The sequence below is a fragment of the Rhincodon typus genome, chromosome 43 (genome assembly GCF_021869965.1).
Source record: "Rhincodon typus isolate 14 chromosome 43, sRhiTyp1.1, whole genome shotgun sequence".
Classification (NCBI taxonomy): Eukaryota; Metazoa; Chordata; class Chondrichthyes; order Orectolobiformes; family Rhincodontidae; genus Rhincodon; species Rhincodon typus.
Window position 1 is genome coordinate 1,970,619 of NC_063374.1, and position 18,513 is coordinate 1,989,131.

General features: G+C 44.6%; 1 protein-coding gene across 6 annotated transcripts in view; it reads left to right on the forward strand.

The window, feature by feature from the left end:
* The window catches only part of LOC109932105 (gastrula zinc finger protein XlCGF8.2DB-like), a 64,865-nt gene extending 61,801 nt beyond the window's left edge, over positions 1-3,064 (forward strand). For 3 of the 6 annotated variants that reach the window (XM_048619466.1, XM_048619465.1, XM_048619464.1), the window contains exon 2: positions 2,022-3,064. In XM_048619466.1, coding sequence (XP_048475423.1) covers positions 2,022-2,924 — 903 coding nt within the window. In that variant the 3' untranslated portion in view covers positions 2,925-3,064. Of the gene's footprint in view, positions 1-1,777 lie in introns of all 6 variants that reach the window. The other 3 variants (XM_048619462.1, XM_048619461.1, XM_048619460.1) reach the window with 3 other exon arrangements.
* The last annotated feature ends 15,449 nt before the right edge of the window (positions 3,065-18,513 follow it).

Consider the following 18,513-nt stretch of genomic DNA (forward strand, 5'->3'; position numbering starts at 1 on the left):
CACACACACACACACACACACACACACACACACACACACACACCATCAGAGAAGGTCTACCGCACTGACACCTGAGATGGGCAGTCTGTTTTCAGAAGATAGGGTTGGACAGGCAGGGCATATGTGCATTGAAGTTTAGAAGAGGAGGGGTCCTGAATGATCTTAGCCAGGTGGATATGGAATTGATGTGGATGAGGCCAGCATCAGGAGATACAGTGTTAATGTTAGAACATCCCTTCCAGGCCAGAAATGAGGTAACTTTGTTTTCTCTCTGAGAGTTATGTCACTTTGGAACTCTGTCACAGAAAGCAGTGGAGGTGGGGCCTTGAATATTTTGACGACTGTGGTGAGTAGATTTGAGTTGGACACAGGTTTCGAACATTATTAGAGCGAGATGGGAATATGAAATTTGAAACACGGACAGATCTGCTGTGACCTTTTTGAATGGCTGAGCAGGCTCCACAGGCTGAATGGTCTATTTCTGTTTCTATTTTGTATGTCCCTTGCCTCTTCTGCTAAAATGCATCATCTCATCAGGAATGATGTGTTCCCTGGAATTTAAGTGGTGGTTGGATGATTTGATCAAAATGTTCCAGTTGTTAATTAAACCTGATTCAGTTTGATAGAGAAGCACTGTCTCCACAGGGTGGGGTATCCAGGGTGAGGGGAAATGGCCTAAAGGTTTGAGCTAGAGTGGAATGAAGAAACATTCTCCAGGTATCCAACCTGCTGAGAAAGTAGTGACTGCTGGGCTTAGATTCTGTTGTTAATGATATCCCGGGCTGAACCATGTCCATCTAAAACAGGAAAAAGTGGGTATGAAACTGGATGATGGATTAACTCTCATCTCAGAAACATGGAGCATATGATCAGTCTCTCTCTCTCTCTCTCCAGTGAAATTCACTGGTGTTTGGCATGTAGGTGATGGTTTTACTGTGCACCAGCTGCTCTTGCCCTCCTGGCCAGTGCATGTTGTGAGATTCTGTCAGATATCATGGAATCATCATCATCATATAATCCCTACAGTGTGGAAACAGGCCATTAGGCCCAACAAGTCCACACTGCCCCTCCAAAGAGCATCCCACCCAGACCCATTCCCCGTACCCCTGCATTTCCCATGTCTAACCCACCTAACCTAAATATCCCTGGGCGCTATGGGCAATTTAGCATAGCCAATCCACCTACCCTGCACATCTTTGGACTGTGGGAAAAAACTGGAGCACCCAGAGGAAACCCACGCAGACAGTCGCCCGAGTCCAGAATTGAACCCGTTTCGTGGCACTGTGAGGCAGCAGTGCTAACCACTCTAGTTGAGTTCCACTTGAAGTCCTTTTCCTACTCCTCCACCAGGATGATATAATTCCTACAGTTGAGAAAGTGGCCATTCAGTCCACACTGACTGTCCAAAGAGGGTCCCACCCAGACACAGGCCCCCATCCTATCCCTGTAACCCCACATTTTACCATGGCCAATCCACCTAGCTTGCACATCTTTGGACTGTGGGAGGAAACCCGCAGACACTGGGAGAATGTGCAACCTCCACGCAAGCAATCACCCAAGACTGGAATCGAACCTAGGTCCCTGGCACTGAGAGGCAGCAGTGCTAAACACTGAACCACCATGCCACACCGAACTCTGTTCTGTGGAAACCAGAGTCTTGTGTAGTCCTGACTGGGTGGCAGGTTCCCTTCACTGAAGGTTGTTACTATACAGTTGGGTTTTTATAACAATCGTCAGCTTTCATCCCTCATTTTCATATTTTCAATTAATTTTGCAGAGAATTGGAAAAGGAGGACTTACAGACAGGAAACTTAAATCAAACGTCAAATCAAGACCTGTCAGAGTTGCTCGATTCATCAGGAACTTAATGTCATTGCCCTTTGATCATGGAAGTAAAAAGCACAGTTCAACGTGAAGAGAAACCGTACACGTGTTCGGTGTGTGGGCAAGGCTTTTGTGAGCAGTCTGGCCTGTTGGATCACCAGTGCATTCACAACAGGGTGAAACTGTGGAAATGTGAGGATTGTGGAAAGGGATTCAATTACCCGTCTGACCTGGAAACCCATCGGCGCAGTCACACTGGAGAGAAGCCATTCACCTGCCCTGAGTGTGGTAAAGGGTTCACTCAGTCTTCTGACCTGCTGAGACACCAACGCGTTCACACTGGGGAGAGACCATTCACCTGCACTGAGTGTGGGAAGGGATTTACTCAGTTATCAAACATGTTGACACACCAGCGAATTCACACCGGGGAGAAGCCATTCACTTGTCCTGAGTGTAGACAGGACTTTACTCAGTTATCTACTCTGCTCAGACACCAGCGAATTCACACTGGGGAGAGGCCATTCACCTGCTCCAAGTGTGGGAAGGGGTTCACTGAGTCATCCCATCTGCTCAATCACCAACGGATTCACACCGGAGAGAGGCCATTTACATGCTCCAAGTGTGGGAGAGGATTCACTCGGTCGTGCACCCTGCTGAGACACCAGCGAGTTCACAATGGGGAGAGACCATTCACTTGCTCCAAGTGTGGGAAGGGATTCACAACCTTGTGCACCCTGCTGAACCACCAGCGAGTTCACACTGGCGAGAGGCCATTCACCTGCTCAGTATGCGGGAAAGCATTCAGTCAGTTATCCAATATGCTAGCACACCAGCGAGTTCACACTGGGGAGAAACCATTTGCTTGTCCGGAGTGTGGGAAAGGGTTCACTACCTCATCCACCCTGATGAATCACCAGCGCGTTCACACTGGAGAAAAGCCATTCACGTGCCCCGAGTGTGGGAAAGGATTCGCTCAGTCATCCAACATGCTGACACACCAGCGAGTACACACTGGGGAAAAGCCATTTACCTGCAACGTGTGTGAGAAGAGATTTGCTCGTTTGTGTAACCTGCTGACACACCAGCGAGTTCACCAGTAAATGCAGTGATTGGATTTTGCTGTCTCTCACATCCAGGCCTGAACCATGTTCATTGGTGTCTGTGGCCATTGATGTTAATAAACTCAGTCATGGGTGTGAAAACTCTGTGTGTCAAATAAATGATCTTTGTCTTACACACAGAATTTGTGTGCCTTTTTAGTTTCTCTCACACAAATTGCTCCTTTTCAAGGGGTGGCTTTCTCCCCATCTCTTGTTTCCTCACCTCCAACATGTGTCAGGAGCTTTGTTGTCACTGAAATTGAGACGGTCTAATCTGCTGCTTCCCTCTCTTTCAGTCAGCACTGAGCCAACCTACTCCTAAGGTTCCCCCGGCTTTTCTTCTCACTCCGTTTGGGCAGGTTTGTTGTTGTGGCTGTCAGACCCTTAGTGAGAACGCTGATGAGGATGGATGTTGATTCAGGGAAAGTTGAGGGCAGGGCCAGGAAAAACTGTGTCCAATGATCCCTCCAAACTGCCCCGCTGTCTTTGGAAGCTGCTGTGAAGCACAGCCCTTGGATGTCTGAATAGTGGAAAAGATACTTTGCAGGAATATTGACTTTTTCCGTCTATACGTTTATACAGACTCATCCAACTCAGTGTGCAATTACGATACAAGTTGTGTAGAATCTTAGAATCTCTACAGTGTGCAAAGAGGTTATTTGGCCCATTGAGTCTGCATTGACTCTGCAAAGAGCATCCCCCACACATCCAAACCCTGTAAGAGTGCAAGTGGGCATACAGGAGCAGCACAAGTATAACTAAAAATGATGTGTCATCCTAGTAAAGTGACAATACTGGACTGCTTGCATCCCAAACAGCATAAGAATTCAGTGACAGACAGAACTAAGCGATCACAATCAACAGATCAGATCTGAGCCCTGAAGTCCTGTCACAATCTCTTCTGAATGGTGGTGGACAATTAAGCAATGCACTATGGAAGGAGGTTCCCCCAAACATCCATGTCCTCACTGGGAGAGCCCAGCAAATTTATACAAAAGCTATGGCTAAAGCATTTACAACAAACTTCAGTCAGAAGTGCTGAGTGAATGATCCATCTCAGCCTCCTCCAGAGGTCCCAGCAGCACAGCTCCTCGCCTTGAGCCAATTCAATCCCCTCCACGTGTGGGAGACACTGGATACTGCAAGGGCTATGGGCCATCTCAACATTCTAGCATTAATATTGAAGAATTTTGCTGGAGAACATGCCATTAGCCTAGCTAAGTTGTTCCAGTACAGCTACATCACTGGATCTACTCAACAATGGAAAATTGACTAGGTATGTCCTGTACACAAAATGTAGGACAATTCCAACTTGGACAATTACCACCCCATCAATCTACTCTCGATCAACAGTAAGTGATGGAAGGTGTCATCAATGGTACTATCAAGCAGCACCTACTCAACAATAACCTGCTCAGTGATGCCCAGTTTGGGTTCTGCTAGGGCCACTCAGCTCCAGACCTCATTACATTCTTATTTCAAACATGGACAAAACAGCTGAATCGTAGAGGTGAGTTGAGAGGGACAGCCCTTGACGTCAAGGCCACATTTGACTGAATGCGGAATCAAGAAGAAGGAGCAAAACTGGAGTCAATGGGAATCGGGGGCAACACTGTCCCTCAGCTGGAGTCATACCCAGTGGCTATGAAAATAGAATCATAGAGCATAGAAACAGGCCCTTTGACCCACCATATCAATGCTAACCACCAAACACAAAACTATACTAATCATATTTACCTGTAATTGGTCCATAGCCTACCATGCCCTGGCATTCTAAGTGCTTATCCAGATGCTTCTGAAATGTTGTGAGAGTGCCTGCCTCCACCGCCCTCTCAGGCAGTTCACTCCTTATTTCTACTACACTCTGGGTGAGAAACAAATTTCCTCAGATCCCCTCTAAAATGTATACTTCTCACTTATGCCCTTTGGTCTTACATATCTGTCATGACGAAAAAGGTTCTTACATTTCTCTCTCTATAGCCTCTTATAATTTTGTATACCTCAATCAGATCTCCTTGCAGCCTCCTGTGCTCCATGGCAAGCAAACCCAGACTAACCAATCTCTCCTCATAACTGAGACTTTTTATTCCAGGCAACATCTGATGAATCTCCTCTGCATCCTTTTCAGTGCAATTACATCTTTCCAATAGAGTGGCGACCCAGAACTGCACACAGTATTCCAACTGTGATCTAGCTAATGCCCTATAAAGTTGTGACAAGACTTCCCTGCTCCTATATTCTATGTCCAAGTAATGAAGGCAAGCATCCTGTGTGCTTTCTTCATCACCCTATATTTGTTGAAACCTTCAGGGATCTATGGACTTGAACACCAAGGATCCTTTGTTCCTCGGTACTCCTTAGGGACTTAGCACTCATTGTGTAAATCCTTTCCTTATCAGAACTCCCAAAATGTATCACCTCAAGCATATCAGAATTAAATTCCATCTGCCATTTCTCTGCCCAATTTACCAATAGATCAATATCAGACTGTAGTCTGAGACCAACCTCCTTGCTTTCATCAACATCATTAATTTTTGTGTCATCTGCAAATTTACTAATTCTATCTTCTACATTCACATCCAAGTTGATAATGTACATAACAAACAGCAAAGGTCCCAGGCTTCCAATCAAAAATAAACTCTACAGCATCACCCTTTCCAGTTTTCCAATTTACCTTGGATCCCATGGGCTCTTACCATTTGGACTAGCTTTTCGTATGTGACCTTGTCAAAGGCCTTACTGAGGTCCATGTAAACCACATCAACTGCACTACCCTCATCAAGGTATTTAATCAACTTTTCGAAAAAGTCAGGCAGGATCTCCCTCCAACAAATCCATGCTGACTATCCCCATCAATCCCTGCTTACCCAAGTGTTGATTAATCTTGTCTCCGAATTTTTTCCAAGAATTTCACGATCACTTCACCTGTAGCCAGCAAAATATTAAATATCTCAACCAGAACCCTAGCAATCTCCTCTCTTGCCTCCCATTGCTGCCTGGGATACATCTCATCAGGCCCTGGGGTTCATGCACTTATGCCCATCTAATGTCTCTTCCTTATTAATCAGCATGCTGTAGAACATCATCGTCCTAACTGAAACCTCCAGCGACAATGCCTTTATCCTTTGTAAATACAGGTGAGAAATATGCAGTTAAGACATCACTCACATCCTCTGGCTCCACAAAGATTGCCTCTTTGATCTCTAATAGGCTCCACTCTTTGCATGGTAATCCTTTTCCAATTAATATTCTTATAAAATGCGTTGGTTTTTTTAAAAATCCTAACTGCCAAAGATATTTTGTGGCTCATCTTTGCCTCCTCAATTAATTTTTTAAGCATCCCTACACTCTCTATACTTCTGAGAGCTTCCCCTGTTTTTAATGCTCTGTACTTAACATATCCTTCCTTCTTTTTTCTTTATCAAACTCTCAATATCTGTTCACATCCAGTATTTCCTGGTCTCACTGCCATTGCCTTCACTCTTAGAGAAACATGCTGGCCCTGAACTCTCTTGCTACTACTTTGAAAAGTTTCTCACTTTCCAGATGTAGCCATGATGTGGAGGTGTCAGTGTTGGACTGAGGTGGACAAAGTCAGAAGTCACATAATACCAGGTTGTAGCCCAACAGGTTTATTTGAAGTCACAAGCTTTTAGGGCGCTGCTCCATAACCTGACGAAGGAGCAGCGCTCCCAGCACTTCCGGCTCGAAGGAGTCTCCCCTTCCTTGAGTGGCACGGTGGCTCAGTGGTTAGCACTGCTGCCTCACAGCACCAGGAACCCGGGTTCAATTCCACCCTCAGGCGACTGTGTGGAGTTAGCACATTCTCCCCGTGTCTGCTTGGGGTTCTTCCGGGTGCTCCGCTTTCCTCCCACAGTCCAAAGATGTGCAGGCTGGGTGGATTGGCCATGCTGAATTGCCCATAGTATTCAGGAATGTGTAGAGTAGGTGGGTTAAAGAGGGATGGGTCTGGGTGGGATGCTCCGAGGGTCAGTGTGCACTTGTTGGGCTGAAGGGCCTGTTTCCACACTGTAAGGATTTTATGATGATCTATCCCAAAATATTCACCCACTGATTCTTCAACCACTTGACCAGCTTCATCCCTAGGATTAGGTCTAGCACTGCCCCATCAAATCCATAGAAGGACTATCCATGTACTGGCACAAAAACCTCTCCTGGATGCATTATAAAAATTCCAGCACATTTAATTATAGAGTCATAGATTTGTACAGTGTGGAAACAGACCGTTTGGTCCAACTTATCCATGCTAACCAGATTTTCCTAAATTAATCGAGTTCCATTTGCCAGCATCTGGCCCATATGCCTCTAAGCCCTTCCTATTCATGTATCATTCACACTAAGGTGATTCCAGTTAATGTTAGCAAATTTGAAATCCCCTACAACTATCACCCTATTCTGTCAAAGTTCTCTGTGATTTGCCTACGTATCTGCTCCTCAATCTCCCTTTGACTATTGGGAGGCCTGCAGTATAATCCCACCAAAGTGATCACCTTTCTTTTAGACTTCTAAACCCTACCCAGGTGGCCTCATAAGAAGAGCCTTCTAGGACATTCTCTCCTCATTATTGCAGTGATGGTCTTCTTCATCAATCATGCCACCACCTAACCCACATTCCAACCCCTCTACACCATCATGCCTGAAACATCTTTAACGTGGAATGTTGAGCTGTGAGTTCTGCCTTTCCTTCGACCATGTCTCGGTGGTTGCAACAATATCATATTCCCACATGCTGATCCCCGCTCTGAGTTCATCGCCTTACCAGTCAGCCTCCTTGCACTGAGATACATACAATTTGGCTTCCAGTCATCTTATGTGCCTTGTAATGCCCATTTCTCCTCCACTTGCTGGACTGTTCCAGCATTCCTTCTATATCTGATTGAACCTTACTCCCAATTTTACATCCATTCTGTGCCCCATCCCCCTGCCAAATTAGTTTAAATGTTCGCCAACAGCATAAGCAAGGATTTAGGCACAATTTCTGATTCAGATACAACCCGTCCAAGCTTGAACAGGTCCTACGTACTCCAGAAATTGTCCCAATTATCCAAACACATAAAGTCCTCTGTCTGACACCATTCTTTTAGCCACATGTTCATCTGGCCTATCTTCCTATCCCTATACTCAGTACTGCATGGCATTGGAAGTAATCTGGAGATTACAACTTCAGTAGTCCTCCTCTTTAATCCACTTCCTAACTGTCTAAATTTCTGTTGCAGGACCTCATTTCTTTTTTTAACCCATATTGATGGTATCAACATGTACCATGACTGCTGGCTGTTCATCCCTCCCCTTCAGAATACCCTGCAGCCGCTCTGAGACATCCTTAACCCTGGTACCAGGGAGGCAAATACCAGTCGAAAGTCTTGCTTGTGGATGCAGAACTGCCTGTCAGATCACCTGACAATTGACTCCTTTACCACTTAAACACTCACTAAAACATTAATTTCTACACTTCTGCTGTGCAGCAGAGCCAGCTGTGGTGCCACAATCTTGGATGTTGCTGCTTTCCCTTGAGAGGCCATTCCCCCCCCAACAGTATGGAACACGGTTATCTATTCAAGAGGAGACGGCCACAGGGGGATTCCTGCACTGCCTGCCCATGCTGACTTGTCTTCCTGGTGGTAACCGATGCACTTCTGCCTGTGCAACCCTTACTTGTGGTGTGATGAGCTCGCTAAACGTGCTTTCCACAATGTCCTCAGCATCACAGATGCTCTGTAGTGAGTCCATTCGTAGTTCCAGCCAGTCTATCCAATCAGGAACTGCAGCTGAACACACTTCCTGCATACGTGGGTCATCGTGGATACTGCAATTGTCCCCGATTTCCCACATATTTCATGAGGAACATTCCATGGGGCCAAGTTCTCCTGCCACTGTGAAACTTGCCGACTACAAACAATAAGCTAGGAACAAATTACTCAATCTTACCCACCATTCACCAAATCAGATTTCTCATTCTTTTTCCCTATCCATAAAATAAGAACTTCACACTCTGTCTCCCTCCCAGTACCACTCTCTCAGTCCCTAAAGCTGGTTCCTAAGCAGCCAATGACCTCACTACTTCCTTGAGACGTCATCCTGATTGTCTCCCCCTCTTGCCAAACAATGGAAGCATCCATTGAAAGCAAGGCCGGGAAGCAACTTTCTTGTTACTGAAAGAAGCACCTCAAGAGATCCTGTCAATAAAGACTGTGGAACTGCACTCCCAGTTGTCCCTCCATCCATGTAGCCTATGTTTATTTTTGTGGATTGATTGATTTATTGTTATCACGTGTACCGAGATTCAGTGAAACATGTTGTTTTGCATGCTATACAGGCAGATTGTACCATACAAAGTGCATCAGGGTAGCAGAACAGAGTTCCGAAAGTGCAGAGACAGAAATCAGAATTAACTGACACTGTTCGTTGGATGGGGGTTGGGAGTATAACAGCAGCAGCTAGACCTGTGGCATCACAACTGGTACTGTTGTAGAGCAGGATTGGGCAAAGTCCAAGCGAGTGATAGTGGTAGGACACTCATTAGTTAGGGGCACAGACCGGTGTTTCTGTGGCCGCATTTGAGACTCCAGGAAGGTGTGTTGCCTCCCTGGTGCCAGGGTCAAGGACGTCCCTGAGCAGTTGCATGAAATTGTTAAGGGGGAGAGTGAGCAGCCGTTGAGCACATTGATACCAACGGCATAGATAGAAAGAGAGATAAGATCCTGCGGAGTGAGTGCAGGTAGTTAGGAAAGAGGCTGAAAAGCAGGACTTCGAGCAGTGCCACATGCTAATGAGGCAAGGAATGGAGAGATAGGACAGATGAATGTGTGGGTAAGGAGCTGGTGCAGGGGGCAGGGTTTCAGTTTCTTGGATCATTGGGACTTCTTCAGAGGCGGGGTGACCTGTACAAGAGGGACGAGTTGCACCTAAGCTAGAGGGGAATCAATATCCTCACAGGGAGATTCCCTACTGCTACTCGGGAGGGTTTAAACTAGAGTGGCAGGGGGCTGGGAACCAGAGCAGCAGGTCAGCAAGTGGAGGAATTGAAGGGAAGGTAGATGTTAGGACTCGTAAATCAGAAAAGAAGGACAGGCAGAGACAGGTAAATAACCATGATGGTGCTAATGGACTGAAGTGTGTTTATTTCAATGCAAGGAGTATTATAAGTAAGGCAGATGAGCTTAGAGCCTGGATCAGTACATACGACTATGATGTTGAGGCCATTATAGAGACTTGTTTGAGAGAGGGACAGGACGGGCTGCTCAATGTTCCAGGGTTTTGTTGTTTTAGACAAGATAAAGAGGGAGGTAAAAGAGGTGGAGTTGCATTACTAATCAGGGAGAATGTCATATCTGCACTCAGAGAGGACATACTGGAGGGCTCATCCACTGAGGAAATATGGGTACAGCTTAAAAATAAGATGGGTGCAATCACTCTGATAGGATTATACCATCGGACCCTCAACAACAACTGAGACATTGAGGAACAGATATGTAGGCAGATTATGGAAAGATGCCACCACAACAGAGTTGACACAGTGGGTGACTTTAAGTTACCCAGTATTGACTGGGACTCCCTTAGAGCTTAGAGTGGGCAGAATTTGTTAAGTGCATCCAAGAGGATTTCTTAAAACAGTATATGGATAGTCCAACTAGAGGAGGGGCCATACTGGACCTTATATTGGCTAATAAGTCCAGCCGGGTGACTGACCTTTCACTGCGAGAACATTTTGGAAAGACTGATCATAACTCCTTTAAGTTTTAAGATAGCTATGAAAAAGGATAAGCTAGGGCTTCATGGGAAGGTACTAAATTGGGGCAAAATTACAGCAGTATTAGGCAGGAGCTAGGGAGAGTTAATTGGGAGGAGCTGTTATAGGCAAGTCCACATTTGACATGTGGGAGCGGTTTAAAGATCCACTGATCTGAGTTCAAGACAGGCATGGTCCAGTAAGGAGGAAGGACAAGGATGGCAAGGAAAGGGACCCCTGGATAAACACAGATCCTCTCTCATACACACGCATACATGCACGCACACACATACTCTCTCTCTTCCCCCCCCCACACACTCTCTCTCCCACACATACAATCACACACACACACTCTCTCTTTCCCTCACACACTCTCTCTCTCCCCCGTCTCGCAAGAGCGCATGCATGAATCTATGGGGTGGATTTGTATTTGCAGATACATTCTATTTTGTTCAATAAGGATATAATTTATAGACAGTCAGTCAATGTGGCGTTTTATGAATTCCTACTTTAGAAATAAAACTAGTCTGACTCCAAACTAAAACGCAAACAGATTCTAAACAAGTCCTCACACCTAACATACATTGTCTGACCTAAAACGTCACCTCTTCTTTACATTAATAAAACCTTTAGTTTTCTCAGGACAGTGACTTCAAAGGAATTCAGGGATTTACATATACATATTAATCAATTAAAACCTTCTAACTGATTAAAGATTTAACAGCATCTTAGGTTTGTTTAGTACATCCTCATCAGTGGTGTGAACATTTGATCTTTTACTTATAAATTCTGTGTTTGATACTATCTCTCTCACTAACACCTGAAGAAGGAGTATGACTCTGAAAGCTTGTGTTTTTAAATAAACCTGTTGGACTATAAGCTGGTGTCATGTGATTTACTTGTGTAGCCACAGAGAGTAGTGGTGGGAGGGTGTATTTCTGGCTGGAGGCCTGTGACTAGTGGTGTTCTGCAGGCATCCGTACTGGGATCTCTGCTGCTTGTGATATGTATAAATGACTTAGATGAAAATGTAGATGGGAGCATTAGTAAGTTTGCAGATAATACAAAATTGTTGGAGTTGGAGATAATGTAGAAGGTTGTCAAAGGATACAGCAGGATATAGATCAGTTGCAGATTTGGGCAGAGAAATGGCAGATGGATTTTAATCCGGGTAAGTGTGAGGTGCGGCACATTGGGAGATCAAATGTTAAGGAAAAGTATACAGATCATGGCAGGACTCTGAACAGAATTGATGTACAGCAGGATCTTGGGGTTCAAGTCCATAGCTCCCTGAAAATGGCCACAGAAGTAGATGGGGTGGTAGAGAAGGCATATCGCATGCTTGCCTTTATTGGTCAGGGAGTTAAGTACAAGTGTCAGGATGTCATGTTGCAGCTTCCTAAGACTTTAGTTAGGCCACACTTAGAATGTTGTATTCAGTTCTAGTCACAACATCACGGGAAGGATGTGGAGGCTTTGGAGAGGATGCAGAAGATGTTTACCAAGATGTTGCCTGGGTTAGAGGGTATGAGCGTTGTGTCCGGCACAACATTGTGGGCCAAAGGGCCTGTTCCTGTCCTGTAGTATTCTATGTTCTATGTAAACATTGAGAGGTCCATTCAAAAGTCTGATAACAGAGGGGAAGAAGTTGTTCTTGAATCTGTTCGTATGTGTATTCAAATTTTTATATCTTCTGGCCAACTGAAAGACAGTATAACCAGGGTGGGAAGGGTCTTTGATTATGTTGGTTGCTTTCCTGAGGCAGCAGGAAGTATAGATGGATTCATTGGATGGAAGGCTGGTTTGTGTGATGGACTGGGCTGTGTTCATGACCTTCTGTAGTTTCATGTGGTTTGGGGAAGAGCTGTTCACATACCACACTGTGTTGCTTCCAGATAGGATGCTTTCTACAGTGCATCTATAAAAATTAGTCAGCGTCCTTGCGGACATGCCGAATTTCCTTCACCTCCTGACGAAGTGCTATCTTGACCATTGCGTTGATGTGGGTGGATCAGGACAGATCGTCGATGATCATCACTCCCAGGAACTTGACGCTCTTGACCAGCTCCACCTTCACTAAATAAAAACCGAAAGAACTGCAGATGCTGTAAATCAGGAACAAAAACAGAAGTTGCTGGAAAAGCTCTGCAGGTCTGGCAGCATCTGTGAAGAAAAAAAAAATCAGAGTGAACATTTCGGGTCCGGTGACCCTCCCTCAGAACTGCAGGAACCACCGCCCCCCGCCCACCCCCACAACCCGCACCACTCCCATTTACACTGTCCACTATGTACTTGCATCGAGCAGAAGATACAAAAGTTTGGAAACACATATCAGCAGATTCAAGGCAGCTTCTCCCTTGCCCTTATTAGACTTTTGAACCCACCTCTCATATATTAGAGTTGATCTTTCTCAGTACCTTCACTGTAGCTGCATTCTGTTCGATTAACCTGCTGTACTTATGTAGGGTATGATTTGTCTGGATAGCACACAAAACAGTACTTCTCACTGTATCTTGGTACATATGACAATAATAAACCAAATCAAATCATTCAACAGTAGATGCCGATGATACTATCTGCCCAACATTACAATTTGTGTGGTTAAACTGAGTGGTTAAAACTCGCCACCAGAATAAATGAACACCAACTCGCAGCAAAATAGCATGACCCTCATATCAATACACTCTGACATAGAAGGACATCAGTTTAACTGGGAGAAAGTTACAGTACTAAGCCAAGCAAAACAAAGACAAGCATGAGAATTCCTAGAGGCCTGGTTTTCAACCACCAATGCGATAAACAAACATGATGAAATAGACCCCATCTATATACCACTACGGCACAAAACCGGAAACAAGACTACCCACCATGACAGACCGGACCATATAAATTCAGAGCAGGATGGAACAACAGCATTTCAACGGAGGCTATACAGCACTGATGATGTCACCTGGAAGTGAGACAAAGCGTTAGCACAAAAACCAGTCAGTTTGGCAAACCAACCAACAATTCCAACCATAATCTGAGCTACAGATCTTCATTAAAACATGAAACACCTACGGGCTGACAAGTGGCAAGTGACATTCGTGCCACACAAATGTCAGGCTATGACCTTCACCAATAAGAGACAATCTAATCACCGTCCCTTGACATTCAATGGTGTCACCATCACTGAATCCCCCACTATCAACATCCTGGGGGTTACCATTGACCAGAAGCTCAACTGGACTCACCGCATTAACAGAGTGCCTACAAGAGCAGGCCAGAAGCTGGGAATACAGCGGGGAGTAACTCATCTCCTGGCTCCTCAAAGCCTGTCCGTCATCTACAAGGCACAAATCAGGAGTGTGATGGAATACCCTCCACTTGCCTGGATGAACGCAGCCCCAACAACACTCAAGAAGCTTGACACCATCCAGGACAAAGCAGCCCGCTTGATTGGCACTACATCCACAAGCATCCGCTCCCTCCACCACTGATGCTCAGTAGCAGCAGTGTGTACCATCTACAGATGCACTGCAGAAATCCACCAAAGATCCTCAGACAGCACCTTCCAAACCCACGACCACTTCCATCTAGAAGGACAAGGGCAGCAGATATACCATCACCTCCACATTCCTTTCCAAGTCACTCACCATCCTGACTTGGAAATATGTCGCCGTTCCTTCACTGTCGCTGGGTCAAAATCCTGGAATTCCCTCCCTAATAGCATTTTGGGTCAACCCACAGCAGGAGGAATGCAGCAGTTCAAGAAGGTAGCTCACCATCACCTTCTCAAGGGCAACTAGGGATGGGAAAGAAATGCTGGCCAGCCAGCAACACCCACATCCCACAAAATGAATAGAAAGAAAACACTGAAACAAGACCAAAAATGGGAAACCTAAGCCAACTGGCTGAGCGCTACCCGCAAGCAACTCCCGATTTTCTACACAAATGCCTCAGAAACCAGGTACTACCTCACAACGTTAAATACAAACCACCACCCCCACCCCTTAACAACCCAAAAGCAAGAAAAACAGCTGAACAAAACGGCTGCAGGATGCTATGAGTTATGATAACAAATGCCCTCTACAAATATGAATGAGAAATTTCAAACCAAAAATCTCTACACTTGAACTCGACCAACGAACAATGGACCATAACTCTCAAACAGGCTATTAGAGTCAAGCAAAACAGGACCAGAACCAAGAGAGGCTCACACTACAGGAAAAACTGACAAAACTGATGCATAGAAATGACAAGAACAAACCAGACACATGGATAAGAAATTTATCAGACAGATACCTTACAGACACTGAGAAAACTGTCCTAATATGGAAATTTATCTATAACTATTGAGGATGCCAACAAAACAGACTTCCTGGCCATGCTGGAGGCTACACTGAAATCTAATCGACTCACGGACAAATCACAAGCCATCCTTCAAGCCATAGTCCCTGCACTGAACAGGAGAAGCCAGGCAAATACACTTAACACATCTGAAAGAAAAGCCCTCAAAGGCCTAAAGAAGGACATGAACATCATAATCTTACCAACAGACAAAGGCATCTTGACGTTTATAATGAACAAATTGGACTACATTGAGAAAACACAAAAACTACTTGCAGATACCAGCACTTACCAACAGAGGGAGTCAGACCCCACACCACAATTAGAGAACAGAATCCCCTATGCACTATAGAAAAGACAAAGGCCAGGCCAAATAACAAGAACCGACTTCCTAAAAATGAAACCTGACGGATCAAACACCCCCCCATTCTACAGACGACCCAAACCTGACACCCTCCTCAGACCCATAGTTTCCCTGCCGGGCACACTGACACACAGGCTAGTCAAGGAGTTACAACATAGACTGAAACACCTTACCAAAGGCTCGACCCACTCTATACACTCAGCACAGCAATTCCCGGACAACATCAGAAACATATAAATCAACAAAGAGAAAGGATGGTCTCCTTTGACACTACAGCACTATTCACCTTTATCAACGTGACACTAGCAAAGGAGAGACTGGCCATATTACCAGACAATCCGAAAACACAAATCTCCAATAAAGCCATCAGCAAGGACAATATTCTAAAATTACCAGGCCTATGCATTACCATGCATTTCATCTTCAACAGCCAGGTATATGAACAAATTAATGGAACACCCATGGGTTCACCCATCTCGAGGCTCATAGCGGAACTGTTATGCAAAGACTGGAACTCACAGCCCTCCCCCAGATCCAGCCTAAACTATGGATTAGATACGTGTACGATATCTTCGTGATCATTAAGCAAGCAAAGTTAGAAGAAACACACCACCTTATTAACAACAGGGATCAAGTTCACCAGGGAAGAAGAGAACAACAATCAATTCCCGTTTCTAGACGTAACGGTGGAACAAATAAACATCTGTGAATTCCTCACCAGTGTATACAGAAAGACTATACACACAGACCAAATCCTGAATTACAACAGTGACCACCACAGCGTCCACAAATAGAGCTGTGTCAAGTCTCTGTTTAAATGAGCAATAACACACTGCAACACCCTGGAGCTGTATAATAATGAAAAGGAACACCTAGCCAAAGTCTTTACGAACAATGGGTATCCCAACAGCTTCGTCTGCCGATGCCAGGAAAAATAAACAATGCCAAAAAGACACTGTACACCTCAACACACTGGCCACCCTATCCTACATTAGAAACGCTTCAGAACTGACAACAAGACTCCTACGACCTCTTAAAATAAGGACAACACACAAACCAACAGGCACACTTTGCCAGTTACTCTCAAAGATGAAAGACCCCATATCCGCAATGAGCAGGACAAATGTGATACATAAAATACCATGCAGAAACTGTGAGAAACACACATAGGACAGACGGGCAGGAAACTCGCCACCAGGACATATGAACACCAACTAGCAGCAAAACAGCACGACCAATTCTTCCTCATTTCAATACACTCCAACATAGAAGGACATCAATTTAACTGGGACAAAGTTACAGTACTAGGAAAAGCAAGACAAAGACAAGCACGAGAATTCCTGGAGGCCTGGTTTTCAACCACCGAAGCAATAAACAAACATGCTGAAATAGACCCCATATACATACCGTTATGTTACAAAACCGGAAACAGGACTGCCCACCATGACCGACCAGACTATATAAATTCAGAGCGGGACAGAACAACAGCGCTTCAACAGAGGCTAGACAGCACTGACGATGTCACCTCGAAGTGAGATGAAATGTTTGCATGAAAACCAGTCAGCTCGGCGAACCAACCAACAACTCCAATCTTTTGGGATCTTCTCACTAACCTCCAAAGCCTGCTGACTGTCTTAATCTGCATTTCTGTGTGTTTTTTTTTATCATCCCATGCCTCCAAAGTTCAGTATCAGTTGCAGAGAATAAGCACTGTTCCTTGTTTTGCATTTCTGTTAAACAGTCAAATTCTGGACATTTGCTTTAAAAATGGAACAGAGACTCAGCCAAGTTGGTGACATCCTAACTTTCTCTCTCTTCAGGCTCTGTCGCTCTCAATGCACATGTCTCTTTGTGTTCGTTTATGTACATCAGTGCAGTTCAGATCCCCATTTTTATTATTAATACATTTCCGACTCTCATGAAAGATCATCCAGCTGGGAGATTATCTTGTTTCTCCCAACATGAACACTTTCAGAACCATTTCTTCCAACACAAACACTCCCAGAACTGATTTCATTTCAATGCCAGTTCATTAAGGCAGCCCAAAATCTGCAACAGATCAACATTTCGCAACTGGCAATTCATACCAGAACAGTACTGAAAGTGCCTATAACCATAATAATGAGAACATCAAAGATACTGTCCACTAAAACTGAAAGCTACTTACTAACCTCAGTCTTTCTTCCTCATTCCTTGTGTCAGTGAATTCATCTGTCTTATAGTATTGTCACAGACAGTCCCTTTTGTGATTTGTACAGAACTCATAACTTTACAACCACAAAATGCTTGGTATACTCAGCAGCTTCAATTGCATCATTTGAGAGAGAAACAGTGTTAACGTTTCAGCTCAATGACTGTCCGCATGAAAAGGGAAAAGGAAGAGATTGAACTGATATCAAACAAATACAGAGACAGAAACGCGGGAGAGGAGGAATGAATGAGAAAGAAGCTCTGTGTTACGGTGGAAGACAGGAGAGGTTAATGAATTAAATAAAAGATAGTGAAAAACAGAAGAAAATGTAAAGGGAACAAGTAAAGAAACTGAAGGTGGCCCTTTTTCGATGGGGACTGCATTAGAAACGAAAGACTCCTTGGAGTTTCTCTGATTATTTCCTGAATTGTTTTGCCTGTTAATAGTTAATCTGAAATTAACATGGTCAAATTATAGTTCAGTCCATCCATTTGGTCTTAAAGTGAAAACCAAGCCATGCGATCAAATGTCAGCCTCCAATAGATAATGCTCACTTAGTGCTGCATGCTCATGTGCTGTCAGGTTATTAAATAACTGTCTCGTTTTTCATTACAGTTCTACTGTAGATGACTCCCTTGACCTTCTTAAAAAACACTGAAGGACAGAAAAGATTAAAAGACTGAAGAGTTGGTGATGCAAAATTGGGCAAGTAAAAGGATAAGTAAAGGAACCAATAGATAACACAGTGTGGAGCTGGAGGAACACAGCAGGCCAGGCAGCATCAGAGGAGCAGGAAAGCTGACGTTTTGGGTCGGGACGCTTCTTCAGACCCTTCTTCCAGCATCGGCAGTTCTTACTATCTCTGAGTAAAGGAACCAATGTTGTGTCCAGATCAGGTGCAACTGGCAGAATGCAGAACAGATGAACGAAAAACAAGAGGAAAATGAAACAAAAG